General features: G+C 36.7%; 1 protein-coding gene across 1 annotated transcript in view; it reads right to left on the bottom strand.

Annotated features, from left to right (window-relative positions):
• RORB (RAR related orphan receptor B) overlaps positions 1 to 12,941 on the bottom strand; it is a 38,937-nt gene extending 25,996 nt beyond the window's left edge. The window contains exons 1-4 of the mRNA XM_042877320.1: positions 12,893 to 12,941; positions 11,696 to 11,781; positions 7,245 to 7,386; positions 3,295 to 3,696 (exon numbers count right to left, since the gene is read on the bottom strand). Of these exons, the coding sequence (XP_042733254.1) occupies positions 3,295 to 3,696; positions 7,245 to 7,386; positions 11,696 to 11,781; positions 12,893 to 12,941 (679 nt within the window). The remainder of the gene's footprint in view (positions 1 to 3,294; positions 3,697 to 7,244; positions 7,387 to 11,695; positions 11,782 to 12,892) is intronic.
• Positions 12,942 to 24,986: the final 12,045 nt, after the last annotated feature.

Raw genomic sequence — 24,986 nt, 5'->3', positions numbered from 1 at the left:
TTTATATTTTATTTATATTTTTATTTTATTTTATATATTTATATTTTATATATAAATATATATATATTTTATATAATATATATATATATATTTTATATATATATATATAAATACGGGAGAAGTGGTGCAGAAGTAATTGAACAACACCCTCTGCATGATGCCTAGCTAAGCTCTGAGCAGCAGAAGAGAGCCAGATGCACTCCCACCTCTTTCAGAACTCCTTCTACTTGATGTCATATGGTATGGGATATCCCTTGACCAGTTTGAGTCGGCTGTCCTAATTCTGTTCCCTCCCTGCTGCTTGGGCTCTTTGCTAAGAATGGCCTTGGCTGTGTGCAACACTGCTTAGCAGTATCTATAAACTTCAGTGTGTTATCAGTGTTGTTTTTCTCCTCGAACTAAAACATAGCTTCATACCAGCCTCTATGAAGAAAACAATTCTATCCCCTCTGAAACTAAGTATCATAGAAAATATTATTTCTATAACAAAGTCAATTTGACAGAGAAATGAAGAATTGATATCTGATTTTTGATAGAATCTTACTGCCGTATAGTGAGCAAAAAGCACATGCTGAGGTAATTTACACAGTTGCAGCAAGTTGTTTAGTCAGGTGCAGCAGGGACCCCTGCTAGAGCTTGTATTACAGGCATTTAACATTTTCATTAATAATCTGGAAGAGAGGGCTTACAGCATGTTAATTACATGAGTAGATAGTTCTAAATTGAGAGAAGTCACAAAACATTAACGGGGACTGAGATCTAATATAACAGGATTTAAAATGACAGAAAAATAAGAAAGAGAAAAGGCAATTCTGGCTTAGTCAGAGATTCAAGTGCAATCAGAGATGTCTTAATATCTGACCCATACATTAAGAATGTAAGTGAGAAACAAAGCAGTAACACTAAAGGAGTAAAACATGAACTGAATATTGGTTAACATATGATGTAGAAGCTGCAAAGACTGTTTTGATTCTGGGCTGCCTGTGAAAAACTGCAACTTGGAAAGCTTACAAAAACTTTAAGGAGCTCAAGGATGGAAAGATTTTTTTGTAGAAAGTCTTTAGTAAGGAAAACAACTAATATGACCTAGATATTTACCTGTGCGACCTACTGTAGGGAACCTGCTTTGGCAGGGGGGTTGGACTCGATGATCTCTGGAGGTCCCTTCCAACCCCTACAATTCTGTGATTCTGTGATTCTGTGATTCTGCGATTTAAAACAACTGATCGGTCCATCGCCAGGCAGGGTAGTATAAGAAATTTCTATCAGGTACCAGGACAATGCAGTACAGCTTTTACAGCTTTTCCAACTCCTACATTCTCTATGATGTCACCTACCAGTTAAGACCATAACTTCTACTTAACATGATTTGAGATTATTCCTAAGTCTCATTAGAGTGAGTAAGATATAATGCTACAGTGAAATTTAATCTCATTTTAATATGAAATCAATGCACCATTCTGCTCAGAGTTTTCCTGCTTTGACCGAAAGACTGGAATTATACAGGTGCTTCCACAACCCACTCTAGCATCAAGCTAGAGTTTTCTGTTTGTTTTTAAACCTGGAAAAAATAATTCACCTCCACATTAATCCTAGTACTTTATGGTACATTTCCTTCACTTTTTTTGGTTGTGTCAGTTCTCTGTTATACTACATTATCTCTCACTAATATCCTTACCTCTGTGTTGCAGGTACCTTAAGTGACATAAAAGCAGAACTTGGTAAAATCCTAGCTATAGAGGAGCCCAGTTTTCCCTTTTAAATGATTGAGAGGTAAATCCCAGCACCTCACTTCTGCTGTTGGCTCAGAGACAGACCCTTTGTCCTGTTTTAGTCTTTATGCTCAGGACTTTTCCCCACTTTCTGTGCTTAAGAAGTGGAACACTTTTGCTGATTTGGAAGATGAAAGGCTGGTAAATGTGGTCTGAGGTACAGAGTAGTCAGTTTTAGACCTAGGAAAGCAAAAATCTGGGTGCAAATTTAAGAGCGAAGCATCGTTTCTATGTGATCCAGAAAGAAGCAAATGTTAAATGCTTCTCTGAACCTTCATAAGTCAGAAGATACCATTGACTTCAGTGGAATCCTTTGGTAACTACAGATGTAGTCCAAAGGCCATATTTTCTTTGTTGAGCTTACTTCTATAAATAAGTGTAAACACTAAATCATAGATTATCAGAATGGTTGTATTTCTGATCTCATCTTGGGTATCTCTGGGAGCACTGCCCTTAAGTGTTGAAATTGTTCCTCAGTTGGTTCCTTGTTCTGTTAACCACTGTTCCAGGACTGAGACTAGTACAAGTCCCTTTTGAGTACTATTCACATAACCAGAAGAGATAAAAAGGAAGGTGAAGAAAATGTTCCACTAATCCTCTGTACTACTACTCTGTGGGTATAGGTCTTTATTGGACAGCCTAAACCAAACGTGACCTAGAACATGCCACAGGGATACAACATGTGCACAGTGATGTGTCAGATCTCCAGGGCTAACTGTAAGTCTGACTACATGTATACCTTTAAACATCTTGGCATACATTCACGAGGCAGTAAGGCCAGGTCAGAGCTCTATGGTGTGACATTAATTCTTCTGCTATGAGTGCTCTTGAACACCTTTTCATCTTTTTTCCTTCTTACAGAAGAATCACATGTAGTCTTTCAAACTGTATTATCTAACAGAAAGGTCTCTTTGCATCTTTTCAAAGAAGAAATGAAGGGACAGATGCTTCTCCAAAGCATTCAAACAGAGAACTGGAGATAGCCTCACAACTACCTTCACCCTGGCTGAGTTTGTGCACCTCATGAGATTAGACAGATTGTTCATGTACACCCACACAGCAGAAGTAGGGAAATGGTTCTTTTTGATAATAAATTAGCTGATATGGGGATTCTGAGTATTGACTAGAATATGGTTGGCTATCTGAGGACATCATTTAAGCTTCCTAGTGATGATCTCATTTGAAGCAAATGCCATACTACTAATTATCACTTGGTTCTGATTGATTCATCATCTACTTTGGTGCTCCCATTTCATAAATGGGAACATAAACTGCTTAGTTTAAGAAATGGAATAATATGCAGAGCTTATTTAAAACAGAACTGACTCTATATTGTGTCAATTACTGTCAGACTGATTTTCTTTCCTTTGGTCCCTGTATGTGTGCACACATGTATATGACTGTGAACAGTTAATTACTGTATGACTACATATAGAATGCTTACATAATATTTTAATAAAGACAATATTATAATCTAGTTTACATTTACACATCACAATTGAGAAATAATAATTTTCCTTACCTATTTCAGTCATGGATATCCCCGGAGCTAACTGCCCATTGTTGAAAGAGCTATAGGTAAACAAGTTTGGTACAGAGGTGAGGTCATAGATAGGTTCCTGCTTTATCTGTTTGATTCCAGTCATGTCTAAGCCAGACTGATCTGGAGAAGGCTGGGCAGAATCCACGTTGTAATAACCCTCAGACTTTGGCAGATCGATGACGTGCCCATTTGAATAGGTGCTGCCCGTTTCGTTGTTCAGGTTGCCCAAGCCGTTGCTGATGCTGTTGCTGTAAACCCTGGCAAGGGCTTCTGCCTCACCGCTCTGCTGCTGCCGCTGTTCCTGCAATCGCTGCTGGTGCTTCTGCACTTCAGCATACAAGCTATCCCTCTGCTTTTTGGACATTCTTCCAAATTTCACAGCTGAAAAGCAAAGCACAGTGCAAGCCGTTGTCATTTTTCTTTTGTCTCAATTCCCCTCAACACCACTGCTCCCCTGATATCTGCTTTTAGCATCACTTTTGCTGTGGAAACTTATCTTTTTCTTTTGAAAGAGAGAGGATGCAGAACTTTATGTCATATTCATCTCACAAAGGAAAACTATCACCTGCTTGGATTTACAAGCTGACAGTGACTCTTACTTGACAGGAGGGCCGCAGTCAGGCAATTCACTTTCTACTGTGAATGTTAAAAAGTCGATGCATCCTTTTTTTGTCTCTCTGTTCACTGAAAAACAACCCAGAGCTGTATGAAAAACACAGTCTATAGATTCATAGTCTTTGCATTTTACAAACTTTCCACAAACCTTTAAACTGTGTGTTAACAAGATTAGTACTCTGGATGAAAACAAGCCCTACAGCCCTATTATCACATTCTTTCAATGGGGTGTTATCTTCACACTTTTAAAAAAATCTTGCAGGTTAGATTTAGAACCTAGAGGAAAATAGCAGACTGGAAGGTAAACAGCACAAATGAATGTCATCTTTTTCACAGAGAAAAGTCTCAGGGATTTACACAATCAATTTACATAATCTCCATGCACAAAATCCACGCATTCCTTCTAATGAGAAGGGCAAGAAAACAAGAGTGCAAACCACTGTCCCCAGGAATATGGCTCACTACACTGAGATTGAAATTTTCAGAAATGACAGTCTGATTGCTGTGGAACTACAAGGAGTAAATCCATAGCCTACATATACAATGGTCACAGATGATTATCTGTTCTTTTTTTTTTTTTTTTCTCTCTCTCTCTTTAAATTCTGGGTTTCTACTGGCCTAGATCTTGAGATCTCAGAGAAGAGGTAGCTATTAAGCTATTAATCATGCTTTAAGACAAATGAGATCTGTCAATTAGGATACATTCAGCAGAACTTATCAGAGAACAGATAGGAGGACATTTCTCTGGAAATACTTATTTTATGTATTATGAGGACTATTTTCCAATGCTATTTCCCATCCACTTGTAATGGAGATTGGTTCAGAATCATCACACTTATTAGTGGCTTGGTTCCCATTTTAGTTGCATTTCAGTTATAGTTCTTCAGAAGATTCTGGGCTTACAAATTCTCATTTAAAAAATATATTTATTTATTTATTTATTTACTTACTTACTTACTTACTTAAGAGCAAAAAATACCCAAACAATAACAACAAAACAGAGGAAACAGGAAAAGAACTCTATTAGAAGGAAATGGCATAAAATTGAGGAGATGGTAGCTTTTCAATTTATTTGTATTTCTTTACTTTGAGATTTGTTTTTCTTGTTACCAGCTTCAGCTCACTTGTAGCCCTCCACACAGTTTGTGAGTACATACACTGGCTGCTCTGCAACCAGTCCACAGTGCATTGCAAGCTGTTATGGACAATATGTAATGACTGGATTTTGAGAAATACAACTGTGTGTTTCCTTCAAACGTAGGGTCTCAGTAATAAAAACAAACACCCACAGTTTACTCTCATTATATATTCATTAATTGGATTCTCCAGCTGCTGTCAATTAGCATCCTGCCTCTGCATGATAAAAATGAATCTGTTACATGGCTGAGAGGTAAAATTCACATTCAATTTTTCTGTTAAAAAAAATCCATGCAAGCTATTTTAAACTTGCAAGAGCTCTCCATATCATTAAGTATAAACACTCTCACATCAACAATCAAAGAAGAAAGTGATGTTGACAGAAGAACCTCTCTTTGTATGCAGCAGACCCTGCATTATAGGTTGGGAAGACAATGCTGTGAGTTAAATACCTCTGTGATATCTCAAATACTTGCAAGGTATTACTTTTATTGGGAAAGTACATGCTGTTAAATTACCAAAATTTTACTACAGTGCTTTCTGGGAAGAAGCAACAGCTAAGTGTCAAAGCACACTTTGTAGGAGGCCCAAAAGAACTCCATGAATTGAAGGTGAGACAGCAGGGCCCCCTTCCATCTGCTGAGACAGGTGAGCAAATTGTTTCAGTGATACATGAAACACAGTGAGGTAGGAAAAGAACTATTACAGACGTAAAGCAAGCTTATAAACTCTGAACTATCTTATGTAATAAGTCTTTAAGTAACTTCATTAATGCCTGTTAATTCCAAAGAACAAGTTTTATGAACAAATGCTGCCAGGTGATCAAAACTAATATAGCCTTGCTGAAGCAAATGTAACCTGCCTTCAAAGACAGAATAATCTCTTCTCATACTCCCTGACCATTTCAAATATGACTGTGAGCTGGACAGCCATTGCATTGGCAATGAAATGTTTCTCCTGTGATCCAGACATGGACAGGAGGCAATGCACCAGTGAAATGCTTTTTTTCACAAGGCAAAATGCTTAGTCAAGCGTTCTGAATAGAATCACAGAATCATAGAATCATAGAATCACCAAGGTTGGAAAAGACCTAAAAGATCACCCAGTCCAACCGTTCACCTATTCCCAATAGCTCCCACTAAACCATGTCCCTCAACACAACATCCAGCCTTTCCTTGAACACCCCCAGGGTCGGTGACTCCACCACCTCCCTGGGCAGTCCATTCCAGTGCCTGACCACCCTTTCTGAAAAGTAATACTTCCTAATGTCCAGCCTGAATCTCCCCTGCCGTAGCTTGAAGCCATTCCCTCTGGTCCTATCACTAATGACACGAGAGAAGAGGCCGACCCCCAGCTCACTACAACCTCCCTTCAGGAAGTTATAGAGAGCAATGAGGTCTGCCCTGAGCCTCCTCTTCTCCAGGCTGAACATTCCCAGCTCCTTCAACCTCTCCTCATATGGCCTGTGCTCCAGACCCCTCACCAGCTTTGTTGCCCTTCTTTGAACACGTTCCAGGGCCCCAATATCTTTCTTGCAGTGAGGGGCCCAAAACTGGACACAGTACTCGAGGTGCGGCCTCACCAGTGCTGAATATAGGGGAACAATCACCTTTCTGCTCCTGCTTGCAATGCTGTTTCTGATGCAAGCCAGGATGCCATTGGCCTTCTTGGCCACCTGGGCACACTGTCTGCTCATGTTCAGCCGAGCATCAATCAATAAAATATCACTAAAATAAACAGGTGAAAAACCTTAACATTATCAAGGTGTACCTTTCTTTTTAAACCGCCTATTCACTCTCACAGACCTTTAGAGATTTCAAGGAGAGGGATGCTTCCTCACGTCAGTATTTAATGCTGCTATATAAAAAGTTATATAAACTGGAATATTAATCCTCCTCTCCAGAGATAACTTTCGTGATTTTGATCAGAACAATGCGCTTCTTTTCCTACTCTTTCACTTCAAATCTAATATTGCTTTCCATTTTGCTATCTTCCCACCCTCTTCATGAAAATAGTCTCCATTGTTAACTGAAGATCTGTGTCTCACAGTGTGTACATTACAAAGCAAGGAGCTTCTCCTCTCTCTTTTTCTAGAAATCTACAGGGAGTTTAAGTAAGGCAGCAGAGAAGAAGAGTTTCAAAGGATTTAGGCATGAAGTAGGAATCTGACTCCTTACCATCTCTAGACATTCCCAGGGCAAGACATTTCTGCAGTCGGCAGTGTTGGCAACGATTTCTGTTGGTTCTGTCAATTAAACAGTTTCTCTGCCTTGGGCAGGAGTAGGAGGCATTGTTCTGCTGACTCCTCCGAAAGAATCCCTAGGGGCAATGAGGAAGAGAGACAGAGTATTACCATGTGAGTATATGTGCACGCACACACGCACACATACACACAGACACAGAGCCCTGCAAGCTCTCATGTAGCATAATGTTATTTTTGCTAGGGCTTTGCAGATGCACTAGCCTTGCACACTGAAATTAAAGAGCATTTACTCCTCACAAGGAGGATTTGTAATTGTACAGTAAAGAATATAATACTACTTTGTTAAAGGACAAACAATATAGAGTTACAGAATGTATTCCTATTGTGTAATAACTACCATGGATCATCTAATTCTTGCCCCTCACTGATGAAAAGCTTGTCAGCATTGGTGAACAGATAACATTAAAGTACTTACTCTGACTATTTTCCATCTTTATTGAAAGAAACTTCTAACATTCAGCACTGGCTATACATAGCATTAGAAACTGAAGTCTGCTGTTTAATTGAATCTGACAAATGTTGATCTGATCTGGAAAGACCGTACACTTTGGGAGTGAAAAGTAATTCAAATTCAAACATTACAAAAGCACTAGGATTTAATGGCTGTATCAGGTAAATCTGACACACAAAGGAGAAAGCAGCACCATTAGACACTACCATGAGAAAGTAAAGATATTTTCCATATCAATGGAATATAACATTAACCATTTAATCTATTAAAAACAGCTAGATACTTTATATCCTAGAGGGTTTTTCTGCCCTGTTGCTGGCCTATTTGGCTAAATATCAGAGGGTGAGAACTCATTCTTAATGACTTATGAGCTCCTAAGTGCTACAAACAGCACCGAGAGGTACTGTTACTGTAGAAATGACATGAAGTGGCAGAAATGAAAACAAAAATGTAACTAGGGAGGAAGCATTTTATAATACTATTTTCTTTCCTGTAAAACAAAGCACAAGAAGATCAGTGAGTTGAGAGAGAGGGAGAGAAAGAGAAACAAAGAAAGGAAGCTAATTGGCAATCTTAGCAGCTTTAGAAGAAAGTAATTGCATGGCTGTGTGGTGGAAGAGATGAAGGATGGCACAGCCCTGCAAGAAGATATGAAGGGAAAGCATACAGTAGTCACTGGGAGAAGTGACACCAAAGTGCTTGTGCCTTTCCGTGTTCGTTTGTAAACAGTGCTCAGTGGAGTCAGAAAGGAAGATATGACTGTGCACATTGGGCAAAACCATTGTTATCTTCATTCAGGCTGACAGAATATACTAATAAGGGATGGGATTTACAACTCTTGTGGGTTTTGGGGGAAAAGGAGTGGGAAAATAACAGGGTGATGTTGTCATAGGACTCGATTTTCATGCTGCAGGTAGTGCCTGTAGTCCCACTTCAGTCCCTGAAAACCAAATTAGGGTGGCACGAGATGTCAGTAACAGTGGGCAATAGGCATGATGTTCCACTGAGGAGACAGCAGCATAGTTCCTGAGACTGATGAGTCCAAAGAAGCTTACTTCATCTGGCCCGTGCTGGCTTTATCAGTGATTACACTATACAGTGGCTGTTAAATTAAGGTTATGATTTGCATGGATATCCTTAGGGAAACTCTCAGGAAAAGTTCATTGTGGACTTACCTGATCCTAGTTGACCAGACCTTCTTTTAGCTGTGGAGATGAGCTTAATGTTATTGCTAGATGGATGACAATTGCAGATATTTTTTATCAACTTGTTGAATCTTACAGCCAATTTTGTTTTAGACATAAGGAACATTTTCTGCTTTAGATTTTAGCAGTTCTTATGTGATGTGGATTTGAGAGAAGAAATGAATTAAGTTACGCTAAAATAACCCACACAACCATCTAGCATCAACTGTGTGTTATCATGTAGTACTGTTTTTATTACGGCTGATCTCTTCTCACAATAATTTATTTGTGTATTTTTCCCACTGAGTTCGATCTCTTCCTACAAGAATTTGTTTTTTCCCATCACCGCCCCTCTGAGGGAAAAATCAAGGGTTACATAATGAAGTTAATTTACAGCAGATACTTTATTTCTCTAAAGAGATTTTTGTACTCTGTTCTTTCAGCAAAGATCTAAATGCTTTCTTACAGAGAAATCTTTACATAATATTAGTTATATTTAGTGGGAATAATATCTTTTTAGGGAAGCAATACACAATTCATTCCTGAGGAGTTAAAGGACATAAAGACAAGTTTGCCAGTGTTCCCAGCATTGACAACAGTCTTTCTGCATCTTCAACTTTATCCATCACTTTACCCATCACTGACAATTTGAGAAGGGAATGGCCTCTCAAACTGTCCTCAGATCCTTGCTGTGCTGTGTATAACAAGACGCCTCTCAAAAGAAGGAGTCACAGAAACAATGGGGTGGAGACCTGTCTTTGAGTTTCACTCTTTCCCTGGTGACTGATGGCAGAGCCACCATTTTCTTTAGTTGACCTGCTCAGCCTATGCAGATGTGCAGCATGAAACAGCTGTAGCATTTACAATGCCCATTAAGTGCTTATGATATGCATTTGCAGTGGCAGAACAAATGCAGAGACATGGAATGAAAGGATTTCCTGTCCCTTGGAGTCTGTAGTATTGCCACCGGCAGTGCAATTCTCCGATGCCATTTCCTGAAATGCTGAGGCCCTCTGGTGCCTGCTTTAATGCGTGCAGTCTTGTGGAAGACCTTCTGGCCTTCTTCCTCTTAATTAGTTCAGATTTCTAATGGGCTCAGACAAAGGGAGCTAGAAATGACCAGTTATTAGTATATGGGCTGAACAAATATTTATTATTTAACTGCTGGGCAAAGAGCAGCAGCATTGCATTGCCTGAGACAGTACTTAAGTGAAGAAAGAGCCCTTGAAGAAGGAGATGCCCTCCGTTGGACCTGATGTGAAAGCTGACATCTTTTTTGACAAGAAGCAAAACAGCATTAGACTAATTGATGTGATGCTGCAAAACTGGCACAAAACCCATAGATTTAAAACTGCTGTTAAGTGGAAGAAAAGCTCTTTATCTCAATAAGTGGTCCCCACATAGAGCTAAGAATATTGTCTTGAGGCACACACAAGGGCTAGCATTAAGCCTGATCACATCTACAGGAGACCATATCCCTCAGTGCTTTGTGGAGGCTGGATACAGAATCAAGATTTTCCTTTTCTGCTCAAAATGTTTTTCTCCTGTCACTTTTGTGCCAACATTAAAGTATTAAATCTATCAGTACAGTCCCATTTCATGTAATTGTTGTAAGAAGATGCTTATTTCCAGTCCAGTCTCACAATAAGACAGTGTGACAGGGTAAGCTTTTCATTTAATATCATTAAAATTTCTGAAAGAAATCAGATCTTTGAGAATATATTGCTTCTTAACACAGTGACTTTAAATACACTGTTTTGTGAATGAGTTTATGGATGAGTTTATTAATGTTTTTTTTCAGTTGTTCTGTAGTAAGATTTTTTAGTTGTTCTGAAATACCATGAAGTGTTAAGCAGGTAGAGATTTTCCATTTCACTCTACAATTATCTGTGCACTTTTAAAAGTACTGGCTTGTGAGTTTTTATGTAGAAGAAACCACAGATGCTGCCCTTCATCTTTACAACTTCATTGTTACAGTCAAAGCTGGAATGCCAACATGTGTAGTGTAAAATTCTGGTGTTCCATAAGGAATGGTATAACCCTTTAGATAACAAAAAGCACAGAGTCTTTCTAACATTGTAAATGAAAACCTTTCTTGTGTTTGCTTGGTGTCTGATTAGAGTTATTTAAGCCAATGTCTGGGATAATATACTAATACGCTTTTTTTTTTTTTTTTTTTTCCCTAGCCTCCTGTTCCAAGCAATTCCACAATGCTGAGCCTATAAGGAAGAAAGCAAAGGATCCTTTTACACTATCCATAATGTCATCATGTAAGGTATTTTTTTTTTTTTTGGAGATCACAATTTGGCCTGCAGAGAATACAAAGGGTATAAAATAGGACTAAACTGACACCTGTAAGCTTTTAAGATGTTGAACTAAGATATCACATCAACTTCTAATGCTGCTGAGGCTGTATAGGAAACAAGGTAAAAAACTCAGTTCTCAAGCTTATTTAACATGTGTGACTTCAAGTTGCCTGCCTCTTTATCAGCACTTATACTGCATCAGATGTGATTAATTCATGTTTCAAAAGAGGAAGTAACTCTAAAGGCTATTTGATGAAAAGAAGAGCAACCAGTAAAATTAGGCATGAAATGCATGTATATAAGCAGCAGTCTTTATGGCCTTTGGTGTTACTTGTTTGAAAGAGTGTAAGAGTGTATTATTACGTACGCAGATGCCTGAGGCTAATGCAGATGCTGATGACTATGCTGTATTAAAATCCCATACCTTGCAGCCTTCACATGTGATGACTCCATAATGTATTCCAGAGGACTTATCACCACAGATTTTGCATGGTATCACTTCAATTTGTGCTGAAAAATAAGACAAATATTTTGAGTATATAATTCTATTTCATTTATTTCTTTCTTCACGCACAATCTTTTCCCCCTCCCCTGAAAATACAAAACTGCTTTTTATTGTACTGTGTGTTTCTGAATGCTTTGATTTGGCAGATTTTAATTGCTTCACATTATGTATCCACTATTCCCTATAAAACTCTTCAACAGTTCAAGCTATCTCATGATTTTTGATAGTTCTTATTCATACTCTTTTTTTTTTTTTTTTTTTACTTGTTAATTTCATCATCATTGTTGCTAATGACAAGCATTAGAGATTCTAAATAATTATCTGGATTTTTCTTGCTTATGCTTTTACAACATTCATTACTTTACTCTTCATTTTGCTGAGGTGGTTTTATGTGGAATGTTTTGATGCATTTTTCAGACCTGTAGACATTATGAAGTTTTTATATCCTTCAGATTATGGGTTAAAAACGTACAAATATAACAGTCTCACTGGCAGAGATGAACTTGTAAATGACCACTTAATCTCTCATCCAGTTCAAACTATTTGCTTGAGAATCAGAGCAGAGGTAGGTAAAACCCACAGACTGAGACTAAGTACACAGTAGCTGTGTGATGGGAGAGACAGGTGCTATCTGAAAATGTTGGTGTATGAATGTGTTTCAGATCCCTTTATAAACCAAATAATTAGGAAATTGCTATTTTTTAATATATATTTTCTTTTACTAACATAGCTATTTTCTTCCTTCAGTTACTTAGAATCTTGTGAGCTTCCATTGTCTAAAGTGTAAGAGCACACACACTGTATAGTGGGACTTTGCCTGATTCTAGTAAGAAGCACTGAAGAGAAAAAAACCTCTATTTTCTTTCCAGTAATTTGTTCTCCTCAATTCTTTCATGACTTGGAGCTATCATGCTTGCTTACTATTACTGGTAGATGTTGCTTGTGGTTTAACACCAGTAAGCAGCCAAACATCACAGAGCTTCTTGCTCACTAGTCGGATAAAGGAGAGAATAAAAAGAAAGAAAGCAAGAAAACTCATGGGTTGTGATAAAGCTAAAGCAAAAATGTAAAGCAAAATCTGCAAGTGCAAGCAAAGAAAAATAATTCATTCACTACCTCCCACTGGTAGGCAGATGTTATCCACTTCCAGAAAGCGTTTCTTCATTATATGTAATAGTTGCTTGGGAATGTAAACAACAGAACTCCTAGCATCTCCCCCTACTACTTCTTTTCCTCCAGCATTTATTGCTAAGTACAATGTTATATGTATGGCATAGACACTTCGCTAGGTTGGAGTCAGCTGTAATGGTCATGTTCCCTCCCACTTTGTTGCAGACACCTATCCATATTAGCTGGTAGGGCATCATGAGAAGTAGAGAATTCTTTTGCTCAGTGCAAGCAGGTTTCAGCAACAAACAAAACATTGGTGTGTTATCAACATTATTTTCATCACTAATTGAAAACATGCATCACATCAGTTGCTATCAAGAAAATTGACTCAATCCCGACTAAAACCAAAACAATATGTTCCATATTCAGGATTGCAGTATCCACAGTTCACTGCAACATTAATTACTCATCAAATACTTGGGCAGCTCTGCTGAGATCTTGCATGGTAGGGGGGATTCCTATGGGGGTAGTCTTGTCCTCTTGAGGACAAGTGTTGCTAACCCTTAGTCCATCGGTTGAGTATGTTCAACTCCAAAATAGATTGTTAGTCAGGGAAACAAGATAATAATTCAGATATTGATCCTAAAACAAGCATCCTGTTTCAAATCTGTTGGCACACAAAAAGTCTACAAATGCTGGAGAAAACTTATTTATAAACGACAGCACTAAATAAGATACGCTAAGCATAGTTGTGTTGTGGATGTTATAATGGTACAATCTTGATTTTGCCCATAATATTTATTACTCCTTTCAGGAGACCAGTTTTCTAGGAGTTCCTTCCTACCACCTTGAAGTCAAACAACCAAATTTCAGAACAATCCTACAGAGTCATCACATTCTCCACTGAAAGGTACACCGCATTCCCCATTCCATAGAAATTACCTAGAGTAGGTAAACACTAAAGGTGAACATTAATAGGTCTCTTCTGTATAGGTCAGTAATTATTCCCCTGTAACACCATACCCCAAAGGAAGGAGGAATGAGGGTTGTTTATGGATGATCTAAGAAACTTCAGTTTCCCACTGTCAGCTCACTTTCCTGAGATACTTTCTCCACGTTTCTAGGAAAAATAAATATTAGCTTAGACAATCAAACCAGTTTTTTCAACTGCCCAGAAGTCAGGATGGATAATATGAATTTTACTGTAGGAAAACAAAATTTGTTGTTCATGTATTTTGGGTGGAGATAACCCAGGCAAAAATCTTGACCGCCCTTGAGCTTAAGAAAGTTCATATTTAGAAATGCAATTTTCTGTGTCATCCATAGTTTTTGGATTAGTGTCTATACCCTGTTTTGTTTTTGCAGACCGAGAGAGGTAGATTTACTTCTTTCTTAAGAAGCTAATATGCACAAGCCATCCAAGCATAACACGTAAAAACAAAGGAAACTCTGCATAGAATATAGCCTCAGTTTCTTGGTAATCTTGCCAAGCTGATCTCATTTAAAATTTTCTGTTCCTTATCCCCACTGCAGTAATTAGAACATTTCAACATGCATCCCCAGGTACTGCTTTTTCAGAGGACAGTTGAAGCCACTGCTCACAGGTCTCTGCTTGAGAGTCATATGGAGGTTGCATGGCTAGGCTCTGGGATCTGGCACTGCTGAAAAGTTCAAAGACATTTGTCAATGTCAGAAGCAGAGACTATTGTGACAAGATGAGGAGATCTTCAGGAAAAGTAATGACAAGGGAAGAAAAAAATAAAAATAGTTTGAAGGTACTTTTAATGTGACTTGCATGTACTGTTTGTAAGTGATAGGAACAGAGACAGAAGTATTGATCCTGTGACACACATTGCATTTAGCAAAGTGCTCGTTACTGCGAGCAATCAATAATTCCATACGTGACTTGCAATTACAAGCACTACACTAGAGATAAATATTTCTAGATCAGGTCACTAAATATGACGGCTCTGTATTTCAATTAATATGAAATAAATACTTCAGGCTTGTGATTCATCAATTAATTCAAACTCTTATTCAAAATTAACCATTCTATAAATTAGTAAGTACAGGATCTCTAGAAAATTGCTACCAAAGCTCCATAGAAAGCTCACAGAAAATGCAGTATCTTCAGTACAGAGAAAGCATTTGAGGAAGTTTGGAAAAGTAGACTGCTGTTGTCTGCTAGGCATTTCTTTTTGTTCATAAGACAGCAGAACAATTTAAAGGTTTGTAACAGAAAACTAGAGTGATTAGTTGTACAGAGTGGATGAAAAAGAAGACACTGTATTCCCCAAAACATCTTGAATTACTGTAATTAACACCCACTGTACCAGGTTTCTTTTGCAGATTTAATGATTGTCAGGGACTACTACATATTTTCACATTGTATCTTTGTTCAGACAACTATAAATCTGCTTTGTTTTTCTTCTTTCCTTCTCTTCTCAGGCCAACAGTTTGGGGAACTGAATATTGTTCTCATATATATATGCAATAAGGTGAGTAGCTCACTTCTGAATTCCTCATAAGAATAAAATACATTGATTCAGTACTGACTCCTGAATACTGAAGTAAAAAGGGAACTAACTAATAGTGAAGCTGCCATAATGATTACTTTCAGCAGCATATGGAAACAACTTACTTTCTTTCAAAAATGAGGAAGTATAACAGCAAAACTACTTATCTGTGCTATTGAAGTCTTTCCACTTGCCTTCTTACCCTCTACTTTAGTAATTTGTGTAAGAATAACAGCTTCTGCCTTTTTCAAGCAATAACACGGGTTCTCAAGTGTCCATTTGTTCAATTTTTCAGCAAGCACATTCAGTTTTCATCCTGTCTTGAGATGTATCACTCAATAAAAGTCTGCAAAACCACCATCACCCAAACCATTAATAACGTTTGGATACATGCTACATCGTGATTGCTTCTTATCACCAATTCTAACTTTGCTCATCAGTACCACATGATCGTCCTTCCTCTCTGTGGTATTCATCTCCTACTTTATACTTAGGGTTTAAGTTCACTGAGTCTGGGAACTTCCTGTAAGTTTATATGATATCCTACAAATTGGAAAGCCAGAGTGAAAATTATTCAATTCTACATGACAAGTATTAATAATCCACACACACTGTGTTTACACCTGAAACATAATTCATTCTCACAGGACAACAGGAAGAGCAGAATCCTATTAAGGAAGTAAATACAAAATCTCATACATTTGAAAATGAACCCTTTAAATATGAAACATTTGCTATTCTGTCATACGTTGCCCCAAGAGAAAAAGGAAAGATTTTTTTTCTTCATTATGAGCAAAAATTCACTCACTAACACAAAATTCGTTTTTTTAAAAGTAGGGCAATAACCAAGTTTCAAGAACTGTTATTTTGGTGAAATTGGGAATAAATCAAGAAGTTACACAATTATTTGCTGAATTCCTCATGAAACAAAATAAAAACTCAACAGGGCAACTAATAGGTCTACAGTATAATTATGTGGACTACCGTTTACATGTACAGGTGGTCAGACAAGAAAAAAAACAAAGCTTGGATCTCAGTTAAATATATAAGGAACTTCATTCAGCAGAAACAGGATTATAATCTCTCAGACTTGTAGCTTTTGTTTCAAGGAATAAAAAAAAAAAAAAAGAAAGAAAAAAGAAAAAAAGCAAGAACCTGGGCTTTTAATATTTAGTTCCTGATCAAAAAAGCATGCTAACATGTATTGAGAGCAAACTTTGAAGAAGAAATCCTCTCCATAATTTGTTGATCCAGGAGGAATCACATGTGGAAATCTCAAAGCTAATCAGAGCACAGGTGGTTAAAAAAAATTTGCTCCTTCACAGTCTAAGACTTCTCAAAAATCTCAAAGGGAGTTCTTTGAAAAATAAGGACAAACTGACTTAGAGGTCTTTCATATTTTTATCCCTGATGATTCAAATCAAATACATTAATTGTTCTTTTCTAGTTGCTAGTTCTCCCTCTTTTTCTATCCTGGCATCTATGACAAGTTTTTTTCCTTCCGTATTACCACCAATAGAAACTTTCACTGCATGGAAATTTTGCCAAGTAGAACTTGGTATTTTTGCCACCAAAATTAGCTATTCTGTGGCTACAGCAAGACTTTAGGTGCAGCTGAGGATACTAGTTACATTTTCCAGCCTCTGCTGTACTTCATGCAGTGAGAGCTACATCATTAACAACATTTAAGTAAGCTTATTAATACTAGCTAATGTTAATTATCTCTGTAGTTTCGTGTTTGCTGTCTACCATACCACAAATGACCCATTAGAGCAGACATGATGGAATTCACTCTGCTTCGTAAAATCAAAGCATTTAATACACAGTGAGACATACAAGTCTGGACCCTGGGCTTGATGCCATCTATGAATACTGCTGGGTCCATCCAGCCCAGTGCATTACTGCAAGGTTGATGATTTTCAAATCTGCCAGTCCTACTGTTCATACATGGAACATGGAGATACCCCAAAAGCAGCAACTCTTATGTAGCTGTATGTCTCATGTAGTACACATGGTAAAATTGGTCTGTACATGGTTTGTAAGATCTTATCAAGAATTTCAAGAAAAGTAGTAGTCCTGGCTGTTGGATATTAAGAAAACTGATAGATCATCACTCAAAATAGCAGAGTGAAAGATTACTGCTAAAAAAATTGTTTTTCCCATAAATCCTCACACTTGTCATGTTTGATTTCTTTCATGGTCTCACAGTCTCAGATGAAGTTTATTTAGCTTATAATCAGTGTGACAGGGAAGGTTTCTTTGTGACACATTTTCTTTTCTTCTTCTTCTCATATGATGTACCAGGAAGAAAAAAAAAACACTCCAAACCCCCACACACAAAATCCCCACCTCACTAAAAAGAAAAGCACAGACTTGCACTTCAGTTCATTTTGCAGATCAACTCAGGCCTTTAATGCATGCCTATTCTAAAGAGTACTAGAAAAAAAAGACTTAAAGAAAAAAAAAATTTTTTTTCAATGAATAAAACTAAAATGCAGTTAGAACGTGTATCCCTATTGCATGACTTAAATTTTCTTTTAGACAGAAAAGTCAGGATAATACCTTAGAAGACATCATTACAATGTATATAGACAAATGTTTTGAAGTTTGAAAATGACTTGCCGTATATCGGCCTTTTTGCAGGATTCATGTGTGGTAGAAAAATATTTATAACCAAACTATGGATCTATATTTCAGATGACATTTTGTATCTGTTTCTACCGTGATCATAATAGTGTTTACAGACCATTGTCTAATGCTTTGAAATAGGCAGATGAAATAATATGAGTTCACACGATTACGGCTGCTTTAGAGCTAAAGGCAATATCCAGACTGCTTGTCTGATCTTTCTGTATCTTTTTTTTGCTACATACCAATTTTGAAACAAACCTGGAAAAAATTGTCTCTGCTTATTGTCTTTAATTGAGAAGATGAAATTACAAGGAAAATAAAAAACATACAGTAAGACATTTTCTTATTAACAACAGATTAAAAAAAAACACCTTGTTTTTGTTCAAATGTCCTTTATCTTCTTTCCTAAGTGCAACTACAATGGATCTAGCAGTATTATTTAAAAATTTATGAATAGTAATTGTTTGTTATATTGTGATGGTTTGAGTGTATTGAGGAGATTTTTAGCCAGATGTATTATCTATTAGACCAAAAGATGTTTTCTTTAAAAAAAAAAAAAAAAAAAAAAATTTTGGGCCTCTAGCTTTTTATCTCACCTGAAATAGGAGCAAAAAACTTCAGGCTCAAGGCAGGTTAAGAATAATTGCTAAAAGCCGAATTTCATTATGCTAATCAACTAGAAAAGCTGCAAGATGTGCAATGCTGGATGATTCTCTGAGGAACGAAGATGGTTGTGAGCAAGAGAACCATAAGGGTTTTAAGAGTACAGACACAATGTAGAATTGATATACATGTAATATGGATTATCAGTTATTTGTAGCTTTTTTGTTTTTGTGTTTGTTTTGTGCAGAATTTATGATTTTAAGACAGACTGGTTGGAGCACGTAGGAAGCTGTCTGGTTCTCAAGCTGAAAGGCAGCAGAAGGTAAGTAAAACCCCTTGTATACTGTGCAAGGCAGTAATGGAAAGCAGCGACCAGGTACAGCCTAGTACCCAAATTCAAAAATATGAAAATTAACTCCTCTGCTGCAGTCTACAGCTCAAAGTCTGACCTCTGAGTAGCTGTGCTCAGTGAGGTCACAAAGGCTCAAAGGACTGGTAAACTTTGACAACTCACCTTGTGCTCTGTAAATCTGATGGACATTTCTATATTAATCTATGAACTCTTTTCCCAGTAACTCATTTGCATGGAAATTACATGCATAACTTCAAAGGATGATGTTACAGTGAAACAAGTTACTATGCAACAAAAAGCAAATTGCCAGCCAACAGTTTGGACTTCTTAGGTGAGTTCAAATCAGAGATATTTAATTAAATACTCAGAACCCTAGCCTAGGCCCTCTAGAAGCTCAGAAACTTGCCTTATTTTCAGGAAAAGATTTAAGTGTATAATAAATGCAGACTTATTACTGTACAGTTTCTACTTCCCTCAAAGACTCAAGCAATGGTTCTGCTGATACTGCACACTTTCCCTAAAGAGATTATTATGGTAATCCCAAATATTATACTACCCAAGCTATCTTCAATTTGAGCTCATCAGATCCAATGTTCTGCAAATAATCTCTAGCAGCTTTAGACAGTGTTTATATAAGCTGGTCAGGATGGTTATTTGAGCAGTGATGACCATGTTTTTCTATGCAATTCTCTAAAGAACAAATATGCACTTATTCAAAAAATAGCAGCTTAAACAGACAATATGTTGAATGCGCAGTTCTTTTCAGAAGCACACGTAACTTTAACAACTTATTTGTCATAATTAGTGGGTGTTTCCCTTACATGCTTTACGATATTGCAGCAGTTTAGCAGAAACAATTCTTTTCTTCCCTTACTTATGTTTACTTTTTTCAGACATCAATCCACTTTTTTTTTTTTTTTTTCTTTTCACTTGAATAAATGGATCAATGGACTTTGCAAGTAAAAGCCCAGGTGGCATAAGAAATATTGATGGTCTATTTCATCCATTGAGAGTAGGTTGAAATTTTAGTGTAGTGCTCAACACCTCATTTTTTATATGTGTTACATATACAAAGATCAGCAGTATGCAGGTATAAAGCCATGAGGCATAGAGGTGCTGCAGAGAACAGGCTCAGAAAGGTTTGTGTTTTAAGGATGTGAGATCACACAACCTTATCCTTCTCACATGACCACATGGTGATGAAGAGAAAGGAGGACTACTGTACAGTGCAGGCTGCAGAAACAACTGGCCCTCAGCATTTTCAGTATTCATGACTCAAGTGCCACTAACCACTGACTGAAGCCAGCCTCAGTATAACAGGAGGCTTCAAGTATAATCTTATTTAACTCCTCCTCTACTACTGCTTATCTTCTGAACTGCTTCCCAAGCACTTGTGCTGATAAGGGGAGAAAAACGTGCAGCAAAACCATGGCTGGAGATCTAAAATAAACAGCAACATCCTATGGGATGGGCAATAGAAGTGCAATATTATAGTGAAGTGCATATGATTAAGGATTTAAGAAGGTTGTTCACTCTGTGGATGCACACAGATCAGAGCTTCTGGACCTACAAAGCATGTAGTTTCAGAGAAATTGCCACCTCGGTCAGAACTGTCTTCTATCATCCCACTTCTTGAATATTCTGTTTCTAATATTTTACCACATGCAAAATTTTCTTACAAATTCTGGAATGCTCAGAGAACTTAGAGAATTTTTCCTTTGTAAGCACGTAAAATAACAGAACAGAATCAAGTAGTGACTACATCATTATTTCTGGAAATTTTTAAGTTCAATGCTACCAGAAATATACTAAAAATATGATAGAAACAGAAAAATCTCTATATGACACTTAGAACATAGAAAAGTATTTTACCTTTCACAGCAGCTTATCACTTATACAACTGAGTATTCCTTCATTTTTTGAACATTCAGTAGTATTGGATGTTCAAACATATGCTGACTTTCACTGAGGTCTCAGGTATGGTCTACTTTTTCTAAACAAAATAATGGAAAAGTTAACAAGGGAGGCTGAGATTTAAAGAATTTCAAAGCTAAAACGCACGCAGGTAACTACTGCCATGTTAAGTTTCACAGGAAAAAAAGCCATGTTTAAAATGTCAGCCTTAGTAGGGATAAAAAAAGCACCTGAAAGCCCAGAAATAACTGCATGCTGTAGCATACATAGAAAGTTCCATAATGTCTACATTCAGAACGGACCTTTAAAAAATAAATACATGTATTTATATATAAACCATTGTTAGGGCTGCCTATAATAATACCTCCAAAGACACTGTACCCAAGCGTGGCATTTTACTTTACAACATAAAGAAGTGTTACTTAAAATGACTTACAAGCATTTTTAAAGTATGCTCAGTAGTTACTAATATACCTGGAAAATTTTAATTTCAACATTTTTCCCTCCTTCTATGTGTAATGAAGCTAGTGAGAAGACATACAAAAATATTCACATCCAAGAATGATGCAAAATGAGAATATACATCATATTGTAAGTATTGTGCTGTGGAAACCAAACATAGAATAAAATATTACTTATGCTTTATCAATTAGCCTGATACATTATTTGATTAACATAGCTGATGGCCTATACCACATTATTGTAACTAACTAAATACCCTTCTATATTTCTTTGGGTATGCATGATGGCAAAATCATTTAAATATGTAACTGACTATTCATTTCCCCAAATATACAATCTCCAGTATGAATTATTATAGTTGTATCATTTATTGTAGGAAGTAAATGTCACAATAATTAAATTTCTTTATATTTAGTCTTTGGTGTTTTCCTTTATCAAATCCTGAAAATTAAGCACAGCACATAAGGTAGTCCAGCAATAAGATGCAAAGAAGTATATAATTAATCATGACACACTATGGACCACAAACCAAGGTGTGAGAATAGCAAATCAGAATGAAGGGAAGCACAAGAGGTTATTTTGCACCTTGACAAGTGAGATTTTTGTCAACATCTGTGCCTTTTTTTTCCTCTTTGAGCTTCAGAAGTCCTATTTCTCTAGAAGTTTTTCATTCTTAGAATCTCTGAAAATCTATCGATCAATTGCAATTAAAAATAGTTGTTACTTTCCGAATGACTTAAGCAAGGTATCTTCAGGAAAATTAATTCTGATTTGACTATTACAGTCATATACTTTGACTAACAATACTTTGGTGAACTACAAGATATGGTGCAATTTAAGAAACTAAAACTAAAACTGAAAAAATTTTAGTAAGCTAAATATATTGCAAATTTTCAGTCCTGAAAAACTACTAATTAATTCAGCTTTTTATGTGAAGTGTGTCAGAGCTTAAATTTTCTTGCCAGAATAGCTAACTGTAATGCTCAATGAAAAGTTGAGAGAGAAGAATACATAAGCATAGTTTATGTCTTCTGTTAATGAATATGATTTGCTAGCAAAAGTTGTCTTAAAATGTGAGAATTGCTTTTACTTTCTCTCTGTATTTTTTTTCTCCTTTCAAATAGAGGATCATCAGGCTGAAGGGGCCAAAGAGGAAGAACAGATGGCAAAATGTGTTTCTACTGGTAAAAATTCTGGTTCTGAGTAGCACTAAGTAAATCTGGGGTAATTCAAGACACTTGAGTGGAATTGCAGAAGTGCAGTAAAAAGAGGATCTAACACTGCCTGGGACTTTACGTAATAGTCATCACAGTCAAAGGAATAATTTCCCATCCACTTTTCTGAATCTGTTTCTTTACAATACCTTCCCCCACCCTTTAGGCACAATATAACTTCTACAAGGTACAATGATAAGGCATATAGACAACAACAATCAAACAATAAAAGTGATTTCAGCCTGAAATCACTCAGAAGTGTTCTCTGCTTAGAATTTCTTGAATTTTATCATATTTTTTATAACCACTATGGATCTTCACTTTTACACATTTTTACTTTAAATCTTTGCTCTATCTTTTGAAAAGCAATGAAATCAGCTGGAGATATTCCTGGATTTGCATCTGTTGCAGCCTGAAAAATGTTATACTTCCCAACTGTCTACGTACCAGTTTAATCTGCCATTTTTTAACACAGTAGGAAGAATTAATCATAGTAAAAGAGGAGTTTTCTCAAGGATAGATTTGGTATGGTGTGATTAATATTTCCCTATTTATTCTTCACGGGAATACCTCAGACTGTTAAAAAAGTAAGAAGGAAAATATTTGAACTCACCAGTTGCCTCAGTTTTTGTTCTGTGTTGAATATCACACATTTTGTAGTAAATAAATAAGATACCTAGGTGCAGAAGAGTATTCTCTATGTGGTCACACCTGTGCTGCTGCAAAAGTAGAGTCTTAACAGACTGCATTAACAAGATTAAGGGAAGAAGTGCTAAAGGCATAGGCTGTTCCATTTCATTAAAGAAGGGAGGAAAACTGCTTGAGGAACTGTATAAAATATTTTCTTCTGCTACTGTCTTCACATAGAACACATTTCTTATTCCAGCCCAGTCATTTTAAAATAATACTGACTTTCTGGAAATTCAGAACATAAATCTCAGTTTTTCTTTGCTATTAGTTGCTTTCATTTCAATTGCATATTAAAAATGCAAAATTAGAATAGCAGAGATAAGACTGCAAGTTATTACTGATTAAAAAAAACACCTTGTGACATAATGCATGTATCAATCCTAAGTGTATCCATACATAAAATATTAATTTGCTCACAGTGTTTTTAGACACTATGTGACAGACATGACTGAAATTCACCTCTTGGACAACCATTGCATTGCAGTAACGTCAAATGAATTCTAGTTGACCTTGGTTTGTGCACCTCTTTAGGGAATGTAGGAGTAAGTCAGAGGTTCTAGGGGCATGAAAATTTTATTTTATTATGAAGCCTCTAATACAGTTGGTCAGAGCCCAGAACAATGCTCTTTTCCCATGTTGACCTTTGCCTAGGATTACATCGTTATATATACATATATGTATGTGCATGCATATTATTATGCAGCGGCTGATGTAGACAAACACAAATCACCACAAGTTTTACACAGGCTTTCTGTCAAAAAGAAAGCAAAAGAAAGCAAGACATAAAATGAGAATGCTTTTACAAGACAGCTAACACATTAGTCTTTGTGGGATCTCTGCACTCAGAAAGAATTTCCCTTACCTGCCTGTTATACATACCCAGGCATTTTTGCTAGGAGGCTGGTTTATTTCATTTCAAGGTGATCTTTCCTTGCTACACCATTTTCTCATGTCCCAGCCTTTTGCATAAAGTACTTGTTGGAATAAGAGATGATTCAGATTTTAGCAGTTATGTTCTGCTAGCTCTGCATATTCATTCCCTTGGAATTTGTGCCAAAGATGAAACAGAGAGGACTTCATTTTCAAGACACAGCAAGGCTGACACATTGTTCCTACCTACTACTGAAATAAGATGTTCAGAATTGCTACTATCTCAGACTTTGCTTTCAGTGTTTGTTCTAATCAGGCACAGAAAAGATTCTGATGCAAGGGAAAAAACTTGGAGAGGGTTCCAAAGTTTATGAAAATAAGGATGATTACTAAAGACTAGGAGAAGTACAGAAAACAAACAAACACGTGAGCTGGGAATAGGCAGCCTGAAAAAACATTTTTCCAATAATGAGGAAAAAATTCTTTGAAGGATAATAAGAAACAGGATGAGATAATTACTTATAACAACTCATTTGAATCTACATAAACATTACAGAGCTATTTTTTTTCATGACTGTTCCTAGCACCAGTCACGTAGGATACACGTGACGCTGTGGGATTATAACCTTAAACAAGGTACCAAACTTTTGACTTGCTGTGTTTCAGATGAATAAAAATTCTCTGGCTTGCTAAAAAAATAGGAATTGCCTTCTCTCTATTATTTTATAAGTGGAAGTCTTTGATGTTATGGGGCATAATATTTCTTGACTGGATAAATAATTGGTGTATAATTTTCCTCCTGTTGTAACAGCATCTCTTTCTGCTCAAGCAGTGATTTCCTAACAAGA

This window comes from Lagopus leucura, unplaced genomic scaffold (assembly GCF_019238085.1).
Source record: "Lagopus leucura isolate 7727_CA_CO unplaced genomic scaffold, USGS_WTPT01 Super-Scaffold_100018, whole genome shotgun sequence".
In the NCBI taxonomy this organism is placed as follows: domain Eukaryota; kingdom Metazoa; phylum Chordata; class Aves; order Galliformes; family Phasianidae; genus Lagopus; species Lagopus leucura.
This window is presented reverse-complemented; position numbering and strand designations above follow the sequence as displayed.